The sequence below is a fragment of the Fusarium solani genome (genome assembly GCF_023522795.1).
Source record: "Fusarium solani strain SB1 chromosome Unknown bctg00000007, whole genome shotgun sequence".
Taxonomy (NCBI): domain Eukaryota; kingdom Fungi; phylum Ascomycota; class Sordariomycetes; order Hypocreales; family Nectriaceae; genus Fusarium; species Fusarium solani.
In genome coordinates, this window is record NW_027072150.1 from 686,520 (window position 1) to 708,273 (window position 21,754).

General features: G+C 50.8%; 10 protein-coding genes across 10 annotated transcripts; 5 read left to right on the forward strand and 5 right to left on the reverse strand.

The window, feature by feature from the left end:
• Positions 1 to 3: 3 nt before the first annotated feature.
• MRS44_011042 (uncharacterized protein) lies at positions 4 to 521 on the forward strand (the record flags this gene model as incomplete). The annotated part of the gene is made up of 2 exons (XM_065619581.1): positions 4 to 130; positions 175 to 521. The coding sequence occupies 2 exons, from the start codon at positions 4 to 6 to the stop codon at positions 519 to 521; spliced, it is 474 nt and encodes a 157-aa protein (XP_065475653.1).
• Positions 522 to 1,560: 1,039 nt separating this feature from the next.
• On the reverse strand, positions 1,561 to 2,752 carry MRS44_011043 (uncharacterized protein; the record flags this gene model as incomplete). The annotated part of the gene is made up of 2 exons (XM_046270822.1): positions 1,561 to 1,757; positions 1,810 to 2,752. 2 exons carry the CDS (start codon positions 2,750 to 2,752, stop codon positions 1,561 to 1,563), a joined length of 1,140 nt encoding a protein of 379 aa, XP_046135256.1.
• A 583-nt stretch (positions 2,753 to 3,335) lies between these two features.
• On the forward strand, positions 3,336 to 5,350 carry MRS44_011044 (uncharacterized protein; the record flags this gene model as incomplete). Its single annotated transcript, XM_046283421.2, has 8 exons — positions 3,336 to 3,668; positions 3,721 to 3,822; positions 3,875 to 3,955; positions 4,006 to 4,268; positions 4,325 to 4,392; positions 4,459 to 4,691; positions 4,755 to 4,966; positions 5,017 to 5,350. The coding sequence occupies 8 exons, from the start codon at positions 3,336 to 3,338 to the stop codon at positions 5,348 to 5,350; spliced, it is 1,626 nt and encodes a 541-aa protein (XP_046135255.2).
• Positions 5,351 to 8,518: 3,168 nt separating this feature from the next.
• MRS44_011045 (uncharacterized protein) lies at positions 8,519 to 10,501 on the reverse strand (the record flags this gene model as incomplete). The annotated part of the gene is made up of 1 exon (XM_046272664.2): positions 8,519 to 10,501. The coding sequence occupies one exon, from the start codon at positions 10,499 to 10,501 to the stop codon at positions 8,519 to 8,521; it is 1,983 nt and encodes a 660-aa protein (XP_046135253.2).
• A 1,274-nt stretch (positions 10,502 to 11,775) lies between these two features.
• Positions 11,776 to 12,595, forward strand: MRS44_011046 (uncharacterized protein; the record flags this gene model as incomplete). Its single annotated transcript, XM_046275788.2, has 3 exons — positions 11,776 to 11,819; positions 11,870 to 11,996; positions 12,053 to 12,595. The coding sequence occupies 3 exons, from the start codon at positions 11,776 to 11,778 to the stop codon at positions 12,593 to 12,595; spliced, it is 714 nt and encodes a 237-aa protein (XP_046135252.1).
• Positions 12,596 to 14,635: 2,040 nt separating this feature from the next.
• On the forward strand, positions 14,636 to 15,718 carry MRS44_011047 (uncharacterized protein; the record flags this gene model as incomplete). The annotated part of the gene is made up of 3 exons (XM_046270795.2): positions 14,636 to 15,062; positions 15,127 to 15,365; positions 15,425 to 15,718. 3 exons carry the CDS (start codon positions 14,636 to 14,638, stop codon positions 15,716 to 15,718), a joined length of 960 nt encoding a protein of 319 aa, XP_046135251.2.
• Positions 15,719 to 15,791: 73 nt separating this feature from the next.
• Positions 15,792 to 16,622, forward strand: MRS44_011048 (uncharacterized protein; the record flags this gene model as incomplete). The annotated part of the gene is made up of 1 exon (XM_065619582.1): positions 15,792 to 16,622. One exon carries the CDS (start codon positions 15,792 to 15,794, stop codon positions 16,620 to 16,622), a length of 831 nt encoding a protein of 276 aa, XP_065475654.1.
• A 588-nt stretch (positions 16,623 to 17,210) lies between these two features.
• MRS44_011049 (uncharacterized protein) lies at positions 17,211 to 17,803 on the reverse strand (the record flags this gene model as incomplete). The annotated part of the gene is made up of 2 exons (XM_046283418.2): positions 17,211 to 17,719; positions 17,770 to 17,803. 2 exons carry the CDS (start codon positions 17,801 to 17,803, stop codon positions 17,211 to 17,213), a joined length of 543 nt encoding a protein of 180 aa, XP_046135250.2.
• A 799-nt stretch (positions 17,804 to 18,602) lies between these two features.
• Positions 18,603 to 19,806, reverse strand: MRS44_011050 (uncharacterized protein; the record flags this gene model as incomplete). The annotated part of the gene is made up of 2 exons (XM_046275787.2): positions 18,603 to 18,626; positions 18,679 to 19,806. The coding sequence occupies 2 exons, from the start codon at positions 19,804 to 19,806 to the stop codon at positions 18,603 to 18,605; spliced, it is 1,152 nt and encodes a 383-aa protein (XP_046135249.2).
• Positions 19,807 to 20,420: 614 nt separating this feature from the next.
• MRS44_011051 (uncharacterized protein) lies at positions 20,421 to 21,618 on the reverse strand (the record flags this gene model as incomplete). Its single annotated transcript, XM_046278440.1, has 3 exons — positions 20,421 to 21,008; positions 21,070 to 21,349; positions 21,410 to 21,618. The coding sequence occupies 3 exons, from the start codon at positions 21,616 to 21,618 to the stop codon at positions 20,421 to 20,423; spliced, it is 1,077 nt and encodes a 358-aa protein (XP_046135248.1).
• Between the last annotated feature and the right edge of the window lie 136 nt (positions 21,619 to 21,754).

Below are 21,754 nucleotides of genomic sequence, written 5' to 3' on the forward strand. Positions count from 1 at the left end.
GAAATGACGGAAGAGTCAGACAGGCTCATTGCCTTTTCTGGATCGCCCAAGCCTTCGGTAACTCGTACAGCGTTACTCATGATCATCTCGCTGGTCTCTGGCGGTGCCACTTACCAACTACCCTTTGCTGGTACGTGGCCCACTCGAGAACGTCCCGATCATCTACTTACAAAGCCCCTTCGTGGACTTGGGGTCCAGTCGATGGTCCGTTTGAATTGTGTGTTGGCGCACGGGACAGTGCGGAGGAGAAGTTATGCGTGTCTGTTGAAGATGTTTGGTTAATCTACGCTAATGATCAACATACCACTGGCCTTGTGAAGGATGGTGCCATCAAGTTACACGGTCATCTCCTTGGACCTGAGAAGGCGGCTATGATATCTAGCAGAAAACTACCATATTTCGACGACGTTACAATCCCTGGATATCTTCAGGGGTCCATGATGTCCGACGAAGGAGACCAGGAAGGCCGCTGGTTTCTTATCTTGACAATCTCAGCTCTGGAGGACATGAAAAAGACTTGACTGAGGGAGCATTTAGACGGACTGGGTGGACTTATTGTGATAAAGAAGATAGATATAAGATCCGTCCAATGTGGACGGCAACTGAGTGATTGTGGGTGTGGATTGGACACGACAGCGAGGAGAGTCGGGCTGTTCTTACATGAGCTTCCCAATCTAGATTCAATTTCACTGAGCTATCTGCATCATTAGTCGCGATGACTGCTGTCAGAGTCATATCTTACGGATCTTTTATCTTCCGTCCCTTGTCCCTGTCTCTCGCCCTCACTGACTTGGCGCCACCATTCCCAGTTCTCAAACCTACCTCACAACGAATCCGACATGTTCACGATTCTCAAGCGCGCAAAGGTTGAATATGTTTCATCACGTCGCATATCTTAACCGCCCGGCTTCCGCTTGGAACCACTTTGTCCCACCTCATTCTCGGATTGTGCGGACAATGTCTCCTCATGCCAGAGTATTTCCAAACGCGGGCTTCAAGACAATTCCATTCGATAAGACGGTTGAAGAAGAGGCCCTCCCAGGGTATGATGCCCAAAAATACTACCCCGTGCGGCTTGGAGAGGTGTTTCGGTCTCGATGCCAAGCGGTAGCGAAGCTTGAGTATGGTGGAAGATCAACCGTCTGGCTTTGCCTGGATCTCAAGCACGTTGACGACCCATAGTATTTATCCCCTCTCCGAAGTTAGGCATTTTAACGCGAGATAATACTGCTCCAAAGCCATCTTCTACACAGTCAAAATTTTCTTTTGACTCTCAAGGTTTGTGTTACTAGAGAAGATGCCAGTAACGAGGTGGCCATATCCGACCACATCAAGTCAATCGATGCGGAACATCTCGGTAAGGAAGGGCTGCGTGTCGTGCGAGATAGGTTCAAAATTCAGAGTCCTTCCGGACATCACCAATGCCTCCTATCCACGCCTCTGGCCCTGACCTACACACATTTCCGGAGCCTCTTTCCAGAGAAACGCCTCAGCGCGGATCTCTTACGTCAAAGTCTGCTCATGATCCCAACACCACCTATACTGTTGAGCAAACAAGTTTCAATGAAAATTTCCGCCGAGTGCGTGCCTAATGATAGCCCGATACCCCCGGACTGCCTCTTCAAGATCCGAGACGGTCAAGAACTCATGAGCTGAATGAGCATTGAGAATGGTTCCAGGTCCATAAAGATACCGCTTGTGACTGCCCTTCAGATTTGGAATGTCAGTTCCGTAACTGAGTACTATTGTCTCAAAGCCTGATGATTCGTTAGTCCAACTTCCGTTCTGAGTGATTCAGGGTACACGTACCATCAATATCGTAATCGATTGGCACGGGCCCAATACCGTACGTAGAAAACTCGACTTCAAGGTTCGGGTCGCTCTCCAAGACAGCACGACGAATCAAGTCTCGCACCTCGTCTGGGGTTCCGGCTGCTACTCTTACTCCGCCTATCGCAGACGCACTGGCGGGAATCACGTTCCCGGCAACGCCACCCTCAATCTTCCCAATGTTAAGGGTGCTGTTGCCAAACTCCTCGCTCCAAGGGAGCTCGAGACGTTGAAGGGCACCAAGCCCATGAACAAGGCTATCGATGGCATTTGAACCGGTTTCAGGGTATCCCGAGTGACCGGCCTTGCCGTTCGCCTTCACAGTGAACCCCAATCCTCCCTTGTGCCCACGAGCAAGCTTGAGTTCTGTGGGCTCTCCAAAGATGACTGTCTCCCAAGAGAGGCCGAGATCGTTTGCATCCCGCATTCCAGGGCCTCCCTTTTCCTCTCCCACCACGAAGAGCAAGGCCACGTCACCCTCAGTGATTCGGTTATCGTCAAGGAGCGATTCAACGGCAATGACTTGGGCTGCCACGCTGCCTTTGGCATCAACTGTTCCTCGCCCTCGTATCACATCACCATGTCTCTCATAGGGCCAGTATGGAGGGACGGTATCCAAATGCGAGGTGACGAGGACTCGGGTTTCCCTTGAGCTGTTAAAGTAGGCCAAGATATTTTCTTGGTTGTTTTCGAGAGGTTGGGTTTCAACTGTGAAACCAGCATCCTGGAGATAGGCTGTCAAGAACTCAGTCACATTCTTTTCGGAGCCTGTGATAGAGGGCCTTTCGACGAGTGATTTATGTAGGTCGATCAATCGTGATGAGTAGCCTGCCGTAGAATGTAGACTCTGCAGGGGATGTTGCACGCCCACTATGGCGGCAGATGCCTGCGCGAGGGTGGCGACAAGAAAGATAAGTCTCATATTAGGAACTCGGCGATAGAAAGGGGACGAGGGTTCTGGCACAACTTGATTGGTATCAGGGACAGGTCTCAACGAAACAAAACTGATTTTTATCAATGTATGAGATTTGATGCCGTTACTGGTCGTTTGATTGTTAAGCAACAAGACCCAGAGGCCAATGAACAAGACCAACCCCTCGTTTTTGCATGTCATCATTGATGCGCATTATTTCGAAATACACTAACACGCGGGTGGGAGCCGTAGATAAAGACGCATTCTCCACCACCCCGGAAATAGCAGCCCATCGACACTGCCAAGCGCCCCTTATCTAAGGAGGACTCGGGTTAGATTGAGTTTCCGAACATGCTGGTATAGTCTGATTCGGGCGATGATGGTTGCAGTCTGGCCTCACGAGTAACCGAGGAGTGGTTCATCACACAAAACCCCTCTTTTTCGCCATAGGCCCCCTACAATGACGATCCGGATAAATGATGCCGATTGTACGACAAGTGGGAGGATCGACGTATCTTTATATGTCTCGGTGATCCCGCACAATGTCTTTGAACTTGGCAGTCCTGATTCCCTTGCCCAACACCAAGCAACAATGGCCTCTCCACGAACTCCTCCTTCCGGACTCGAGCCGGAAGTCGATTTTGACCGTCAAGTATCAAATGAGAAGGCCTCAGTGGCTGCACCCATATACTCGTCCACAGAGGAACCATCCCGAGAGCAGCACTTCAAAGTCGTCGCACGAGGTGATCCACTCTCCAGTTCTGATGACGTACGGGGTGAAATCACCGGTTACGATGATTCACTTATGAGGGCCAGGGCCGCTTTGAGTAGCACTGAAGAAAAGAAGCTGCTAAGAAGGATTGACTGGCATCTTATCCCTCTGCTAGCTATTATGTACATGGTGAAAACCATCGATGCTTCCAACGTGTGTGGCAATACCCCCAAAACGTCCGCTACCTTGCTAACAATCACCTCAGGTTTCCAATGCTAGAATTATGGATCGAGGAACTCCTCGGAATATCATGATTGAGCTTCGTGTCACTCCCGATCAGTACAACTTTGTAACTGCAGCATATTATGTACGTCGAGCCCTATACTGCTGCACCGGAGACACGCTGATGATCGTCAAAGATTCCATACATCCTCGCAGAGACACCTTCGAATCTCCTCGTCAAGTACTTGAAGCCTTCGGTATGGCAAGCTCGGATCATGGTGAGTGTCTACAGAAGCCTTGATCGACGAGAGCTAGCTGACAATAGCAGATATCTTGGGGTATCGTTCTTTGTTGCCACGCTGCTGTCACGAATGCTGGCGGACTGTACACTGTTCGTGCGTTTTTGGGCCTTTTCGAGGCCGGTCTCTGGCCTGGCATCCTCTTGCAGCTGTGCTACTGGTATAGACCAGATGAGATGGCGTCCCGAATAGTCCTGGTGACATTGCTTGGCAACTTCAGCGCCGTCATAAGTGGAGTTCTCTCCTTTGCCTTTGATGGCGTCCATGCTCGAGGTTTATCCGGGTGGAAGTGGTGAGTCACGGCCTGGCTTTAGGTAAACACGTCAACTGACCATGGCGGTGCGAAAGGCTCATTCTAACTGAGGGTGTCTTCACGATCCTTCTTGGTATTATTGTCTACCTTGTTCTCCCAGATTGTGTGTACAATCCATCCTCCCAGTCCCTAACCAAGCCAGGCATCATACACATGCTAACAATTCTAGTTCCAAACACCGCCCGTTGGATGTCTCAGGCAGAGAAAGACTTTATCCAAGCTAGGCTCCCTATCAATGCTCCCCGAGCAGCCGAGAAGGACTTTGACTGGACGGAGTTTTGGCAAACCCTCAAAGACCCCAAGCTCTGGCTCTTCCTGCTCTGTTGGGCCTTTTACACCATTGGAACAACTGGTTTGCAATTTTACCAGCCCACGGTCATTGCAAACCTAGGTTTTACGCAAGTTTCTCTAAAGATCACTTCACTATACCTAAGCTAACCTTATGCTCTCAGGACGATTGCTCAGGCTCAGCTCCTTAATATCCCTCCCGCCATCTTTGCTTGCATCTTGACCATTGTTTTCGGATGGGTAGCGAATACCGGATATATCCCTCTACCTGCCATCCCTTTGACTTTTATGATCATCATTGAGGCATGCTATGTTGTTTTGTACACATTCCCTAATACTGGGGGTGTGTATACTGCTACTGTCATTGCTGGAGGTTTCTCCATAGCCTGGTAAGCAAGCACTCTCCCATCACCTACCTAGACCATACTGACGCTTGTAGGTACACAATGATGTGGCCATGGCGAGTTCAGACTACAGATGGGGCCACAGGATCGGCATTTGCCATCGCTTTTGCCAACAGCTATGGACAGATCGGTGGGGCTGTAGGATCTCAGTTGTTCAACTCTAGGTTCGCACCCCGCTACACGACGTCATTTGGTATTGCTATGGGCTTCATAGGAGCGGCGATTATCATGAACATCGTCACGTGGTCGGCTACTTGGAGAGTCGACGTGGCTACTCGACGGCTGAAGAGGGCGCGAGTGGCCGCTGGCAAGCGAAATGAGGCTATTCTGGACGACGTGGATATTTATGTGGGGAAGAGAAGAGTATAAGCTCTCACGGAGAAGTATTGTAAAGCCACGAGATATGGCGGTCAAATACATAGGGACATGGGGATTCTTTTGCAGGAGGCTTCAAAGTAACGATGAACAGTGCAAGGGGACGTCCCAGCCGAGAGTCAAGGCAAGCTCCCATCTCTAGCGGCCCACAGGGCGTCAGTGTGGGTGGGTCAAGTTGCTCCCTTCAGTGACAAGGTGGCCCAGTTTCGTTTTTGCCCTTGAATGACAGGACCCCTCTCAACATCTCCAACAAAGATTCGACACCGTTCACTTTGCATACCTACATGTGTCTTGTTTTCAGTCGCCGGTAAACACAAAATTCACATATCTACTGAAGAGGGCTGCGACCCAGATGGTCCAGAAAACGCCCCAACCCATTGTCGGAATCCCGTCTGGGCGCGATACAGAAGAGCTTCCCTCCGCTGCCGAGTTCGCCCAGGATCTGGACTTTGACCTCAACTGCCAAGACGACGATTTCTTTACCTGGATGCAAGAGCAAGTTGAGGACACTGACGATACCTGGACCACTACAGACCTATTTCTCTCCACCTCTCCCTCAGAGACCCTGGGTCTCCCGGCCTCAGCTACCGAGACAGTGGGTGAGCCTTCTGCGAGCGCCACACCATTACAACCTCCAGGAGCCCATATACCGCCAAAATCTGGTCGTCGCTTTTCCACTCGGGTGGCAAAGATACTGAGGAACTGGTTCGCAGCCCACCATCAACACCCCTATGCCACCGCTGAAGATCTCGAGAGGCTCCAGGGCCAAACGGGCCTCAGCCGCCAGCAAGTAACCAACTGGCTCGTAAACGCCAGACGCCGCTCTAAGCCTCCTTCTTCCCAGTTACAAGCCTCATATATCCGCGATGCTCCTCAATCAACATCGACTGGACCCGGTACTATCAATATCCCCCGACGACCTCCGACGCCTATGCCTTGTGAACAAATGAGCCCCCTTCAACGCTGGCAAAACTCGCCACCTGAATGCGAACCTGCTACTGTCGCCAGCATCTCTCGCGCCGTCGCGGCCTCGCCTAAACTTGGGCCCTTCTCGCCACTATCTGGCAGATCTTCAGATAATGCCTCATCGGTCAGTAGCGCAGGCAACTCCCATTCAAGTTGCGGATCTGGGTCTCGCACCTCGGCCCATTCCTACAGCTCCGGAGGCTCTCTCAGAATCCTGGCGCGACATGCGGGTCGGAGGAGACGGCGAAGGGCGCCCAAGCGACAAGGCCCCCTCCAGCCAAGTCTATTCCACACCTACCACAAGTATCAGTGTACGTTTTGTCCAGAGACGTTCAAAACAAAGCATAATTGGACTCGACATGAGAAGTCACTGCATATCTCGCTCGAGAGATGGGTTTGCTCTCCAAACGGGGCCACTGCCATGCACCCTGAGCAAGGCATATCTTGCATCTACTGTGGACAAGCCGACCCGGATGAGTCGCACTTGAATGCACATAGTTATGCTTCATGCATAGAACGCTCGCTTGAGGAGCGCACTTTCTATCGAAAAGACCACCTACAACAGCACTTGAAGTTAGTACATGGTACCAAGTACATGGAGTGGCCGATGGATTCATGGAAAACCGACAACGCCGAGATCAGATCTCGATGTGGCTTCTGCGGAGAGGCTCTATCGTCCTGGGCCATACGAGTTGACCATCTCGCCGACCACTTTAAAAGTGGAAGCACAATGGCAGATTGGAAGGGCGATTGGGGATTTGACCATGACGTGAATGAAATGATCGAGAATGCTATACCACCTTGTGAGTAATTGTTTCTGGCATTGCAATTCCCACAACTAACCGACAGACCTCATTCATTGCGAGCAAACCTCACCACTTCCATTCTCTGTCACTCAAGGACCGGCCGGCACACCCACCAGTGCATATGAACTCATCAAACTAGAGCTCGAATATTATATGTACGACTACCTAGACGCACACGGCCGTTTGCCTTCGGATCACGAACTCCAGTGCGAGGGATGTACTATTATTCTTGGTGCAGAAGGCACTTCTGACCATCACGTCCCCCCGGCGCCGTCATGGCTTCGAGACATCTTCACCAGTTCAACCCAGATTGTTCAACAGGCCCGCTTACGCCCCATCGAGCAGATCAACAAGTCACGCATGAGCCAACTCAAGATCAATGGCAAGAGTGACATCTTTGAGGGTTGCGAGCTAGAGGCTCAACTATGCCGACTAGTTGCAATTCATAACATGATAGGCCTTCCTATGACAGACTATGAATTGCAGAAGGAGGCGGCTAATCTTCTTGACCGTATCGAATCTGGCTCACACAACTCTTCTCAACTTTTCACCGGATTCTTGACGAGGCTCGTTTGGATGACAAGCAAGTGGCTTACCCCCTTGCGTGATCGAGGGCGACAATTCCCAGCCGAGCGCATGGCAGATGAGAATAATCTCCAGCCAAACTTGGCCACCGATCATTCATCCAACAGGCTGGTCAATTCTAAGCCCAACTCTGGGCACCTGCAAGGGGGTATGACTAATCTGTTACAACTTTTGGATCATGCCAGGATCCCTATTTCCTCTACAATGGCGTCAGGTGTATCTCCCTCGGCGCTGCAGAGTCCAAAACAAAGCAAGGGCATTGTCAGCCCCTCAACTATCCATCATGCGAGGCCGCCTTCTACAGCCCAAAATCCTTTCCACGGCAATGGCCCATTCAATGGGACACCCTTCAACAACGACAGCAACAGCTACAGACGCCTTGCGAGGGATCTCTCCCGATTTGTGATGACCACCATGTCGTCCAACAACCCCAGCAGTCACATACCAACTGATGAGGAGTTGAAATATCAGGCACGTTGGATTTGGTATGACGAGTGCGTACACCATGTTCTTGGATCATTACAAATGCGGCCAGTGCTGTTCATACTCCCATCTCAGCTGTATCACAATCACAATCGCTAACAGTGTCTACGTTTGTGTAGTGACGACCCATGGAACCAAACTCCTGCTGACAATGCCGAGTGGCTCCATGACTTTAAACGAGACTGTGGCCTCCTGACTGACGATGGGCGGGACGTTGAGAGGTAGACAATTAAACTCATTACGTGACAGCAATCAGACAATGCCTCATACTTTCATCCTATCTGAAACCTGATCAACCGTAGGTACTAGCTAGTCAACTAAACTACTTGAGTTCCAGTCTCAAAGCATCGTACTGAACGTATAGCGAGTCAGGCAACACGGCTGTCTCAACGCTCGAAGCATTGAAAGGTAGGTTCAAAACAAACTCGTTCTTCCCTGCTCGAAGGTTTGAGGACGGGAACACAAACTTGTGTTCCACGTTCTGGCATGCAACAGCGCTTCGGACAGCGCAAGAACCGCTTCGCCAGTAAGGAATCAGCCAGGTCGATTCGTAAGCCCCGTTGACGTTCACGGTCCACGGCAAGTCGTTGATTCCGCCCTTCACGGGTGTCCACTTGGCGTTTCCATTGGCGCTTCTCATGCCTGCCACCTGCACCGTGAATGTAGCAGTTCTGGCTCGTAACTGGTTCTTGTTCAAGTCAAACGTGATGGTCCAGTTGTTTACATTGTCGTAATACGGCTCCGAGAGAAGATGGTTGCCCTTGGATGGGAAAAATGACCAATGAACATAGTTGAGGTCCTTGGCTTCGTCGCTTTTGCCCACGTGGAAGTTGACTCCCTTGGGAAACTCCTTTTGGTACTCATACTTGCCCCAGTAGATTCGATATTGCTCCGGCTGAAGAGGCTTGGATGTATCAGGTGCGTACCCATGAAGATATTCGCCAGATGATTTGTCTGGTACACCGATCCGCCAAATCTCCTTGCCTGCGCTTTCCTCACGCCAGGTAAAGCCCTTACTGTTGTGTAACCGTGAGATCTTGACGTCGTCCTGAATGAACCAACCGAATACTCCGTCGGCGTAGATGGTGACTCGATAGGTTCCCTCCACCACTTGGGGGATACTGTAACGCCCAGATTTGTCAACCTCACTCCAGTACTGGAGTGACTTGGTGTTGAAAACATTGAGTTGAAAGTCCTGCTTGTTCTCAGAGAGCACAATGATGGGCTTCTCAGCACCCTTCGGGAGCTTGATATTTCCCTTCAAGGTGACCCTCTTTGACGAAGGAGTGTAGTTGGGGACGTGGTGTGCGATACTGTCGTAAAAGTCCACATTCCACTCCGAGCTGGCATATTGCGCAGCGTCAGCCCTCAACTCAGCAAGAGTTGTATCCTTGTCACCCTTGTTGAAGTAGTAAAACTGCGGTCCCCATGTTCGATCGAAACCATGGGTAATGTTGGGCATAGGAGCGCCGTGGTGGCCCGAGACCATGTAGTTATAGACGATACCATCAACAACGAGATCGGAGTGAAGTGGACCGCCGTAGTATGTCTCCCGCGTGTTGTGAACGAGCCAGGCTCCAAAAGTGCTCCCATCATCGCTTGTCGAGCCATCGCTGAATTGGCCATGAACGTCGTGATTTCGCCAGCTCTCGGACAGGCTGTACTTGGTAAAGTAATCCGAGTACTCTTTTGCGTACGCATCATCCTTGTCACCCCCCACGTACCAAGTCGCGTCTTGAACCGAGACGGAGTTGGCCATTGAAGGGAGGGGTCCGTAGTTGCCATCACTGGTCGAGAAATGCGTCCATAGCTTGGTGTTGGGCCTAAAGAGGGTCCGGAGCTCGCCCAGATCCCGAAGGAACGGAGTTGCTGGATTGAAGTAGGTGAGACGAGAAAAGGCATGCAGTCCAGTCTCTCCATCTCGGAGGAAGAAGTATTGCGACAGTGTCTGGTTTGTTGACTTGTAGGTGTCGCTCATAACAATTCCAGCGTAGTCGGTTCCAGTAGAGTCTTTGTCTTTGAGAAGCTGGAGCTGTGCGGTGCTCCCCGGTGTCCAGAAACCTGTGGGAATACAAGAGCAGTCCAGGTAAGGTCCTTTGCCTCTGTTACCGTCTTGTGGTCCCAGAAGATCCTGGCCATCAAGCGTTACATCGGTAATATGTCCAGTAGATTTGGTCAAGACCACATCGAGCCGATCATTGGAGAGGGAGATGTGTGTCGAGTTCTCCTTAGCATTCAGTTTTGCCTGAGAGAACCCCACGAACCCTGAAATGAGGGCAAGTGATTTAAGAGTTGGAGCCCACATGGTCGCAAAGACATGCCAAACAAGATACACAGCTGGAAAGGGAGGGACTCAGAAAGTGCGTGGTGCAGAAGAAGATCATTTAAGCAACATCAGGATATAATACTCGGTGCCATTCACTCCGAAAGACCTCGGCAATGATCAACCCGAGAGATCGACACCGACTATTCTTGTGGATGGAAATAATACCCCCGCCCCCATCGAGGTCATGATCCCGGGAATGTATAGGCGGGGAAGACAAAAAGACCACATGTTGATGGATCGACTTTGGGGGAGATGGCATGCTGTGACATGATTGGTGGAACGTTGTTGGTGATGACTTCTGGCTAATTTGGCAATGCAACCTATTTACATCAATATGCGGGGAATCGCTCAACCTGGTTAGCTATACGACTTGAGTGAATTCCAGCACTTGTCAATATTCACGACCAATTCTAGAAAGAATCATGCAAGATCATTTCCTATTCCATTTGTTCGTATCCATTTACTATTCCTCTATCTTTAATATCTAATTACCTACTACTATTAAAACTGCCCAATTGGGTTATTTAAGACCTTCTTTATATCCAATACGTAGACAATCATTTGAGGCCTCATTTTCAACGCCTTTGAGTAAGTGGTTGTCGGTTGATGGCCATTCTTTGTTTTCAACTTAGGGACACATACGAAAAGAACGAGAACGGGCACTGGCTATAATACCCTAGTAATAAATTTGCTGACAAGACCATTTAATGTACAGCACCCCTCATTCATCCATCGTCGAAATATTTGTCCTACCGCAAGAGTGACATGAAAGGCAGGGTGAGGTTCTACAGCAGCCCTCTGGATTCACATATCTATACCAAGACTAATTTATTTTCCCCGCGTTCCACAGCAGCATTCATGTTTCACATGCTGTGGAGGTCCTTCATAATAGGGATGCGAGATGTGACAACTAGGCACACCTTTGCCAATCTGCAGGCCAAACATATGAGGCACAACACCATGTCTCTGGGGAGTCGCGTTAACACTTTTCCCTCTTACCCGGGGCAGCTAGCCTCTAGAACACTCATAAAGTATCGTTCATTTGCCTCATATCATTAGTTCCGTTCTCCGGAACAGATGGGTGTGACGTCACTGTTCTTGACCCAATATGCGGGAGGCCGACCAACCCCGATCAACTTACCTATGCACAAGGAGACCATTTTGATCTTTTCCTTCTCTCTTTTTCACCACGTTCGATCCTGAATCTCAAGAGAGACCTGCCGTTCTGTTCTGATATCTCAGCGCCACTTATCATGGCATCTGAACCGTTCGACCGTTTTCGATCATCGTTGAAAGGGTATGTCACGCTACAAAGATCCCCTCAGAATTAACTCACTTCTTTGATAGTTATTTCAACCAAAGCACTCTCTCGGATCTTTCTGTCACCTGCGATGGGCAGACCTTCAAGGTCCATCGACTGATTCTGTGCGCCCACTCCAAGTATTTCTCCAAGCAACTGAACGGCCCATGGAAGGTATTGATCTGTTTTATGAAGGAATAATCCTTGGCAAATTCTAAATCATTTTCTAGGAAAGCTCTGAACAGGTGATCAACATCCAGGACTTCGATGTTGGTGTTGTTGAGGCCATGTTGCACTTCATGTACAACTTTGACTACACCAATGTCAACGGTACTTCGTCCATGGTCTTTGAGGCCCAAGTCTACCAGATCGCCGACAAATACGGTATAGATTCCCTTAAAGAACATGCCACAAAGAGGTTTGGCGCGGCCCTTGATATTGGTTGGCCGATGGATGACTTCCCACTTGCCATCACTGTGGCCTACACCACTTCACCCTTGGGCGACCGGGGGCTCCGAGACCTCATTATCGAGACTTCCAGCCAGCATATTGATGACCTTTTGGACAAGGGTTACTTCTGCGAGGTACTGCGGACCACAAACGATTTCGCGGCTGACCTGGTGCCATTCTTGCACGCCAGAGAAGCCCACGACGTCAAGAAATACAGGTGTCCTTCATGCAGGAAGACCTTTTCCTGCAGCCTGTCTTCCGGAGAGTGGCACTGCCCGCTCTGTCAAGGCAGGCGCGACAATTGGAAACAGTTTCAACTGTAGGGACTATGCTAGTGATAGAATCGTAGTCTTTGGGGAGGCAGGTAATTGAATTTGCCAGTAAATCTCTCCCATCTCCACCAAAGATAAGATACCTCTTTCTCCCCAAGGTCTTGCGACGTACTTTGCCATTGGGTTTGAATACTGGCTTATGTTGATACTTCTATGCTGTGGCATCGCGGCTGATGGCCTCTCTGTAGTCTTTGAGGATAACAGAACTCCTCTCTCTATCCCAGGGCATGATTTCATATTGATCTAGAATCTCTATCGAATCCGTCTAGACCTATTGTGAAACCCATGGTTGTGATTATGATCGGGTAGTCTGAAAACTAAATAGTTCCACGCAACGATGACAAGATGAGGAAGTAACATATAGCTGCCCACGTTAGCATACATGTATTTCTATCTGTTCGTTCCGCCAATACAACACGAGCTTAAATTTCTCGCAGTTGCTCTGTTTCTTCAAGGGACTCTCATACCACTCAGCGTGGAGTTTTAGCTTGGGTTCATAAACAATAAAGAGGGATGGCTGTCAAGGTTTCATAACAAAACTTAGTACTCACCGAAGCTTAAAGCAAAAGAATAGAGTAAAAAGATCACACATACAACAGCGGGTATTCGCTAGTCGTCACCGACCTAACTACTAATCCGCCCCTTACTAGCTTGACTCTGGGAGAGCAGACGGGATCCCGTATTTTCTAGTAGGTATGGTCGTATGTGACTGATTGTTGGGGCGGCAAGGTTATGAGTTTCTCCAGGGGCCTGATGTACGAGTAGTCAGGAACACAGCGAAGGAGTATTACTTCAGATACGGTAGGAACCTGTATCAAGGTCCAGAAGAAGACTCAAGTAAAGGAGCTTTCGGCAGTTCAAGTTGGCAGAAAGGGTTTCTAAGCGTAGTACCCTATAGCATTGTGCCTGGGCAAAGTATCACCAGGGCAGCAGCACCTTACAGATAACCCTGGCCTTACGTAAGGAGGAAGATGAAAACACCCTTTGAGTCATATTACATCATATAGTTGCTAACTGAGACAAAGTGATCCCACAAGGTCCTCAACTGTCACTAAGGTTGTTGCAAAGGCAGCAAGATGGTCCATCTTCTTGCAACACTATTGTCCCCTGAAAGTCCCCTGAAACTTCAGGGGGTTGAAAAGCTGTCCTAGCCAATCATAGAGCATCGCTTGATAAGCCAATGAACGCGTATGAATGAGTGGGCCATCGCGCTCAAGTCGCACAGTGTGGGTCCCAGGAAAGGTCGCAAGTTGCTCAAACACTTCATTACGCGCCTTGGGATGAATACGCCAGATACCTTCTCGAATCCTTCTAGCGCTCAATTGTGCATCGCCTTCAGCTTGCCTTGGTCTGCAAGCAAAATCCCTAAAAGACCCGACGAACGGGGCCCGTGAGCGTCTCGGGACTTGGGATCTTCTCGTAAGTTCAAGAGAGTCTAGCGTCCACGGATTGGATGGATCCCGACGATGTTCAGGTGCCGTAAGTGCCGTTCGTTCCGGGGCCCTTGCAGAGACTCTCTGACCTTCAGCCTATCAAGCTGCCTCTTGCAGTACGCCGCGTCAACGCCATCTGTTAGGGCTTGTTTCCTGTAAGCTGCGGTGGAAACCATATCGTCACCCTGTACGGAGTACTTATCACCAGGCGTCGTTGACAAAGCTGACAATAAGATCACATCAGTCACGAGCATAATACAAAAGCAATGCTTACCCAGCACACCCGTCTCTACAAATGGGTGCATGCCGTCCACCATCACTGGTTGTCGGACGGCGTGCCTGGGCTCGGTGGGCAATGCACGGTTCTAGATGGTCCATATTCTAAGCCCTTGTAAAAGAAGCTTCGTCTTCGGGAAAGCTCGCTTCAACGGATCATTGTGCGGGGACGTTGTACGAGCGACATGGAACATGCCGACCCCGGAATGGCGTATCCGGCTACCCTTCTTATTACCGTTGATAAAGCGGCGTGTCCCACGCGACACAAGACAGCGGTTTCTGTTCAAACAGCTTCAATCGTCGACCAAACGTGACTGACGCCATGAATAAGACATCTCATACTGATGAGCCCCTCAAGGGTGATAACGGCTACAACCAGAGCCCCAATCCAAACTCCAGTGACCTCACCACGAACGAGGACTTCAATGGGCTCGTCAACACTCGGGCCGTGCTACAAGATGACTCTCAAGCGCTGCCAGACGCGGCCTCCAATGTCCCAGGACAGATAGCCAGCGACGCTCCTATCGAGGACGCCGGCCGTGCCAAGGCCACGTATCGGCTGGCCTATCGGTCAATCGACCGTGGCCAGCCACCCGACGGCGGTCTGCGGATGCCCGCACCCGCCCACCCCCCACCGGCTCCGGCTGGTGATGACGCCGACCGCGGCACGCCGCTGCAGCGTCTCAAGAAGATGCTCATCACCGTTGGCTCATTCGTTGGGCCAGGTTTCATGATTTCTGTTGCCTACAGTATGTTGAACATTGTCATCCTGCAGGCATTCTCCCTTCACCTCACTTACATGTGTGCGTCCAGTTGATCCTGGCAATTACTCTACCGACATCGCCGCGGGAGCCTCGTATCGCTTCCGCCTCTTGTTCATCGTCCTCCTCTCCAACTTGTTTGCTATTTTCTTGCAGAGCCTGGCCATCAAGCTCGGTACCGTCAGCGGCCTCAATCTCGCCGAGGCCTGCCGTGCGTTTCTCCCTCGATGGCTCAACTACATCCTGTACGTCTTTGCCGAGGCTGCAATCATTGCCACAGACATAGCAGAGGTAGGCCCTTGTTTGATCCCCTGTTTCTATCTTTGCGTCGACGGGTGCTGACCAACTAGGTGATTGGATTTGCCATTGCATTGAACCTTCTCATCCCTCAAGTCCCACTGGTGGTGGGATGTGCCATTTCCATCATCGATGTTATGGTCATCCTCTTCTTCTATCGTCCACATGAGTCCATGAAAGGCCTGCGATATTTTGAAATGTTCATCGTTTGCCTAGTTCTCGGCGTCGTCGTTTGCTTTTGCATCCAGTTGTCTCTGATCCGTGACACCTCCCCGAGAGAAGTCTTCAGGGGTTATCTGCCATCAAGCTCACTCATTGAGTCTGAAGCGTGGGTTCCAGATCCTTAATCCCTCGCCTTTACCCTCCCTCTAACGTTCAGTCAGTATTTACCAGGCTTGCGGAATTCTTGGCGCGACAGTCATGCCTCACAGCCTATATCTAGGATCCGGCATCGTTCAACCTCGCCTGCGCGAATACGATGAGCGAAGCGGTCTGTTACCTCGCCAACTTACCTCAGGATCATCGGTTCTTGATGAAGGCATCGACAAAGGCTACTACGTCCCCTCTGAGAGCGCAATCAAGCACTCGCTCAAGATTTCCATCATTGACCTGGCTACCTCTCTCTTCACGTTCGCGCTCTTTGTCAACTCTGCGATCCTCATTGTTGCTGGCGCCTCCCTCTACAACAATCCAGATGCTCTCGAAGCAGACATCTTTGGCATTCACGATCTGCTTTCCAAGTCTATCTCGCCCGCAGCAGGCACCATATTCGCCCTGGCACTACTGCTCTCTGGAGTCTCGGCTGGAATCGTTTGTACCATTGCGGGACAAATGGTCAGCGAGGGCGCCCTGAACTGGAAGATCAAGCCTTGGCTGCGCCGCCTTGTGACCCGCAGCATCAGCATCACCCCAAGTATCATTATCGCGGGAGCAGTGGGCCGCTCCGGGCTCAACGCAGCGCTTAATGGTTCGCAGGTGGCTCTGAGCATCATCCTGCCGTTCGTTACTGCGCCGCTCATTTATTTCACCTGCCGTGATAAATACATGACGGTTCACACCGGCAGGGCGCGCTGGCGTACGGCGGACAGGGATGATGAGACAGCGTTGGACCGGGTAGTTGGCGAGGGAGCCGAGCTCGAACAAGAGGGCACCAAGATGACGAACTCGTGGTACACGGCGATTCTCGCCGTCTTGATCTGGCTATTCATGGCCATCATGAATGTGGCTAATTTGGTGTTCCTAGGCAAGTAGGCGACGTCATAGTGTTGCAGTTGCTCGGTGAGGAGTAACTGCGTTGTCACTAGACCTGGGAGAATGAGCATTTAACCTGTTATCACGTGAAATGCACAAGCAAGCTCGGGTTGCATGCGTCTGATCGCCATTAATACGGATCCTAAGTCCGCCCTGCATGTACCATTTCAGGGCAAGGAAATATCAGCGGCACATGAGAGGCACAATTGCCCTGTTTGTCAAACCCGTCGCTCATCAGCGGGCTAAGGGACGGTACGTAGACATTTTTCCACTGATCAGAATTATCTCATGCAACACCACATTTCCTGGTAAAGTCATCAATCTTTAGTGACCAAGTTGCAGTTCGTAGTCGAATGTCGTAGCTTCAAAGGAACCCTCAGGAAAAGATAAAAGACTGCCCCCAAACCCACCCTGCAAACCAATGTACATGAACAGAATCAACGGCTCGGCATGGCGTTTCTTTCATAGGCACAGCCCTCGAACATCTTCATTCAAACATCTCGACGGTCAAACTATTTTTTACACATATTGGTACAATATCATCTTTCCATATCGCCATCAACATAGCCAATCGCTGAAGCCCCCTTTCTAGGCTTGGACGAACCCACAGCCTGTCTTTCCATTCTCATTCGCCACTGCAATAGCTGAGCATGCGCCGCTCGAGCTTCCAGTCTTTCCTGCGCAGCATTTGGATGCACAGTCAGCGTCAGAGAGGCACTGGCCTGTGATAAACTGCTGGCCGTTTCCCTTGCCTACATTCTCAGAACCCGGGGCATCGCTGTTGACCCCGGTGTTGGCAGGCGCTTGGGCTGCTGCAGTTGACGTAGCCTGGCCAGCAGGTTCTGTAGAGACGACCGCTTCCTGCTCGCCGTTACCGCCGAATCCGCATCCCTGCTTGCCTTGCTCGTTGGCCGCCGCCTTTGCTGAGCAGACGCCGCTTCCGTTGAGGGTCGCACAACATTCACTTGCGCAATCGGCATCGCTGAGGCATGCTCCTGTGATGAACTGAAGGCCTTGACCATTCCCGACGTTCTTATCCCCCGCGGGGTCTGCCGGGAGGGCAAGTGGGTTGGGAAGTGCCAGGGCGCTGGCGAAAACTAGGTTTCTGTCAGAGCGGAGTCAACAATGGGAGGGAGTCTTTCCATACGGGCGAAGGTGAGTGAAATAGCGAGTTGAACCATTGCGTACGGTTTTGAATTTGATGTTGAAAGTGGTTGTGTTGAGAGTAGTCTTGTTGTGAGGTGAGATCTTTGTGCGTTGATGTGTTGATGTGTCTAAGAGATGTGAGGTAGACTGGCCACTCAATCCCTTAAATACTTCATTAGTGAATCGTATTTGTTGTCGAAAGCCCTCGAGTCTAATACTTGTCGGCCGACTCGAGGTCGCAGATGAGCGCTAATCGATACATCCTCACACATGCTCGAAGGCATTCATGTTACGGATGTCGGCCTTCCGGTTACACCACATGTCATTCACAACTGCTGGAAAAAGGGGCTCTGCTTCATGATCTTCGAGCCTGTTTCGCTCTATTTTAGTCCAGACCCCGACCAAACCACGTTTCATGATCGTCTAACGTTGGATGAGCGCCAACTAGCGCTAACGTTTGAGGATCGTCGCAGGGTTGCACATTCAAACAAACTGAAGCAAATACCCCGATTGCGGGCTAAGAATTAGTTGTTCTCCCGACGAGCCGGTTCTCGGGAACATGTGACAGGTTGTCAAGCTGCATAGGTGGCAAGTTCCGTGAACGATTCAGCGGCGTGCCCGAAACATGCCCCTATTATGCTAGTCAGAAACCCGCCAGCACGAAACTGTTCCGTTTTTGCAGCCGCCACATCAGTGTTTACACGCTCTGTTAAATGCATACCAGCTTATTACCTAGGGTCTTCTTGGTTTTCGTTCTGATGGTCCTCTGTTGACTCTCGCCTTGATAAAGCTTCCATGCCCTTGTATCCCAGTCCACAATCACACTCATAACCCTCAGTAGGCTCGTGCAACCCGCGACTAAAGAAATTCAGCACTACTCGCGTTAGAACTATCATCGCGCCCTACTCACTTGCTGATAATAATAGCCCTCACCATCCCTGGCCGGATATGAAGCAGCATACTGCTCCCCTCCTCTTCTGCCAGCTCCCCAGTGTTTTCCATCCATAGCAAGGATCATGAGACTCCCTATCCTCTTGTTCCTCGGGTTTGTCGTAGGATCTAGCCGCCAAATGTACCGGAACCATGCCACGACTGCGAGCAGGCCCCCCAGTACGCCCACGGCGAGGTAGACGATACCAAACGCTTTGTGCTTTAGCTGGCAATATGGAAAATATATCGTCTTTGATATCGCCCCAACACCAACACCGCCAACACGGGCCGCGAGCCCGATGACCACAACGGGAAATGCAGTAAGCGCAGCAGTCCGACCCGCCAGAATAGGTAGGCCCATGAAAGCGTAAGCGGCAATGCCTGCGCCCCAGACTTTGTTCTTCTTCCCCGCAGGGGACAGCACGGCAACGGGGGTGATGAACGCAGCGCCGACCGCGATGACAACCAACATGCCGAGCCAGATGGTCCATCTGCGGCTCCAGCGAATCCAAATGCCACAAACAAGCAACCAGAGACCAATCACCGCGACTGGGAGGGAGGGATACACCCAAGTTGATACGACAGCTACTGACGTGTTGCCGCCGACGGGAAGATGCACCGCAGTGTTGACGGTAAGAGCTGTGGCCACGATCGAGAGCGAGTCAATCAAGATGCACTTGATGAATTGAAACTTGCTCAAGCCGCGAGTGGCTGCAGGTTGCGCCTCTTGAGACTCCGGCTCGTTCTCTCCTCTCAGTGCCATATCTTGACTCTGACTTTGGCTCGGGCTCTGGCTCTGGTCATGGTTCGAAGCGTTCAAGACATCGTAAAACGGGCCAATGTAGTATATATACGGCTCTTCCTGTGTTGTCCTGGCGTAAGTGAGGGCGTAAATGGCAGCGCAGCATGGCATGTAAGTACGAAAGCATTGCCACATGACAGAGTTCAAGTACATGTGTGCGCCATGGGTCCACAGCAGGGGAATTTCAAACAACCACCAGGTAACGTTGATGGCGATGATGGTGATGATGAGCATAGCCCATTCCAACGCCGAGTCGGTGCAGTTAGAGTTGGCGAGATCGCTATTGGTGCTGTCGCTCTTGTCCATGATGCTGATGATTCTACGCCGAGGGATGCCAAGTTCCGAATGCGAAAAATATTTAGCCCAGGCAACCGTTAATTAGTAAGGGCCAACGGTTTTCAGCTGGTCTTGGCATTGGCAACGGCTCGATGTGCCTTGTATGTGATCATCACCCGATGAGCTTGCGAATGACCATGGCCCAACGATGCTGGTTGGCTAATGACTTGGCAAATCTCTTAGCGACGTTACATCTCCAGAGGATCAAGAAAATGCACGTATCAAACCCCTGAAATCCCTCACCCCCCAGCCTGGTAGGGCTCTCCTTATCTGAAACGTTTGCATATGAGAAAACGCCTTGCGACTGCGGCGCAGTTATCAAGACTTGCAGAAAGCATCTGACTCTGTTCGAAATGGAGTGCTGCCTGTTCATGTACTTTGCATCACTGTGGGAGGACGTGGGATGTGGCGATATTAAGTCGCAGTCAATTGAATGCCAGCTGATCTGCCTAGGAGACTGCCGCTTAGCGATCCATGCAGTAATTCACTCAGGACATTCCAAAAGTAAGTCTTTGTCAAGTTCTAAAGCGACTGTATTTAGTCTCTACTGTCTAATAAAGCCATGCACCCCCACGAGCACCTCCTTAGCCAATCTTTTCGACGTCAAGGTTGTTTAACGCTGTAAGTGCCCATTGAGGAGTAGCGATCCATCTCACTGTTATTTGGCTATATCCAGCCGCACTTTCAGGGATGTCAACCGTGTTCTGGATGCTCGTCACAAACCTCTTGTTAAGGACTTTCTTGGGTGAGACCGAGGGAAAGGTGACGGTGATGTTGGTGCCCTTTGAGGGATTGACAATGTCAAACGCAAAATACTGGCCCCAAGGCCCTGTTGGTGCAGGAAACGACAATAGATAACTGGTAAACCCAGCCTGGTAGCGGCCAGCCTCCATGTAAACCAGCGGGAGGTACCGCAGCGTAGCAAGGCTGTTGTCCATGGGGAAAAAGTTGAAGGACCACTCTGTCCCTCCATTAATGGTATTCTTCCTCATCTCTCCTGGCCAGGTCTCGGGAAGCAGCTCCCAGCCGTTCATGGTGCCGTTCTGGAAAGAAAGGAGGTTTGTTGTGCCCGTGGGAGCGACTGTGACAGTTTGGATCCCAGCGGCAGCTGTAGAGACTGTCGTCCACGTCGTGATCGTGGCTGGTGAAGGAGTTGTGAAGACGGTGCTGATCTATATATTATCGTAAGCGCGGTCCTCTTAACACATAAAATCCTTTCTGAAAGCGATGTACCTCTGTAACTGTTTCGGTGCCTGCAACGTATGTCACGCTAACAGTTGACGCAGGGACATCAATGCAAGAGCAAGCTGATGTAATGCGGCTGGCAGGGTAGGTGACTCCATTGGTCATGCACTTCGGGGGGTTCACTGAAGCATCACGCTTGGCCAGGACATCCGGATCAAAGGTCACGGTGGTGGTTGCCGTCGCAATAGTTTCAGTGAATACAGTCGTAGTCAAGATCTCGGTACTGGTGGCGGCGTCGGCAGTGAGTTCGGTCTGAACTGTTGTGGTCCTAGGGAGAGAGTCAGTTTGTGAATCACTCTGGGCTTATGAGTATATGGCAGAATCTCACTCAGTGGCAGTTATAGTGGCAACCGTTACAGTGGAAGGCGAAAGGTTGGCGCAGAACTCGCTGGCTTGTACGGAATATCTCTGATCGATAAAGCATCGAAACAGGTTATCGCGGTTGCATGCTGCACGCTCAACAAGTGGAGGTGACAGGGCAGCAGCATCGCTTCCGACGGCGGCCAGCGCCACAGCAAGTAGTACGTTGTTCCTCATCCTGTTTCAGACAAAGACAAATTTCCGGATGGTCTAATAGAAGCGAACAAAAGCCACTCGACTTGGGGGGAATTCCATATATACCAATTGACAGCGGAACAACATGATGAGGCCTCATGGATGGTGCCACATTATT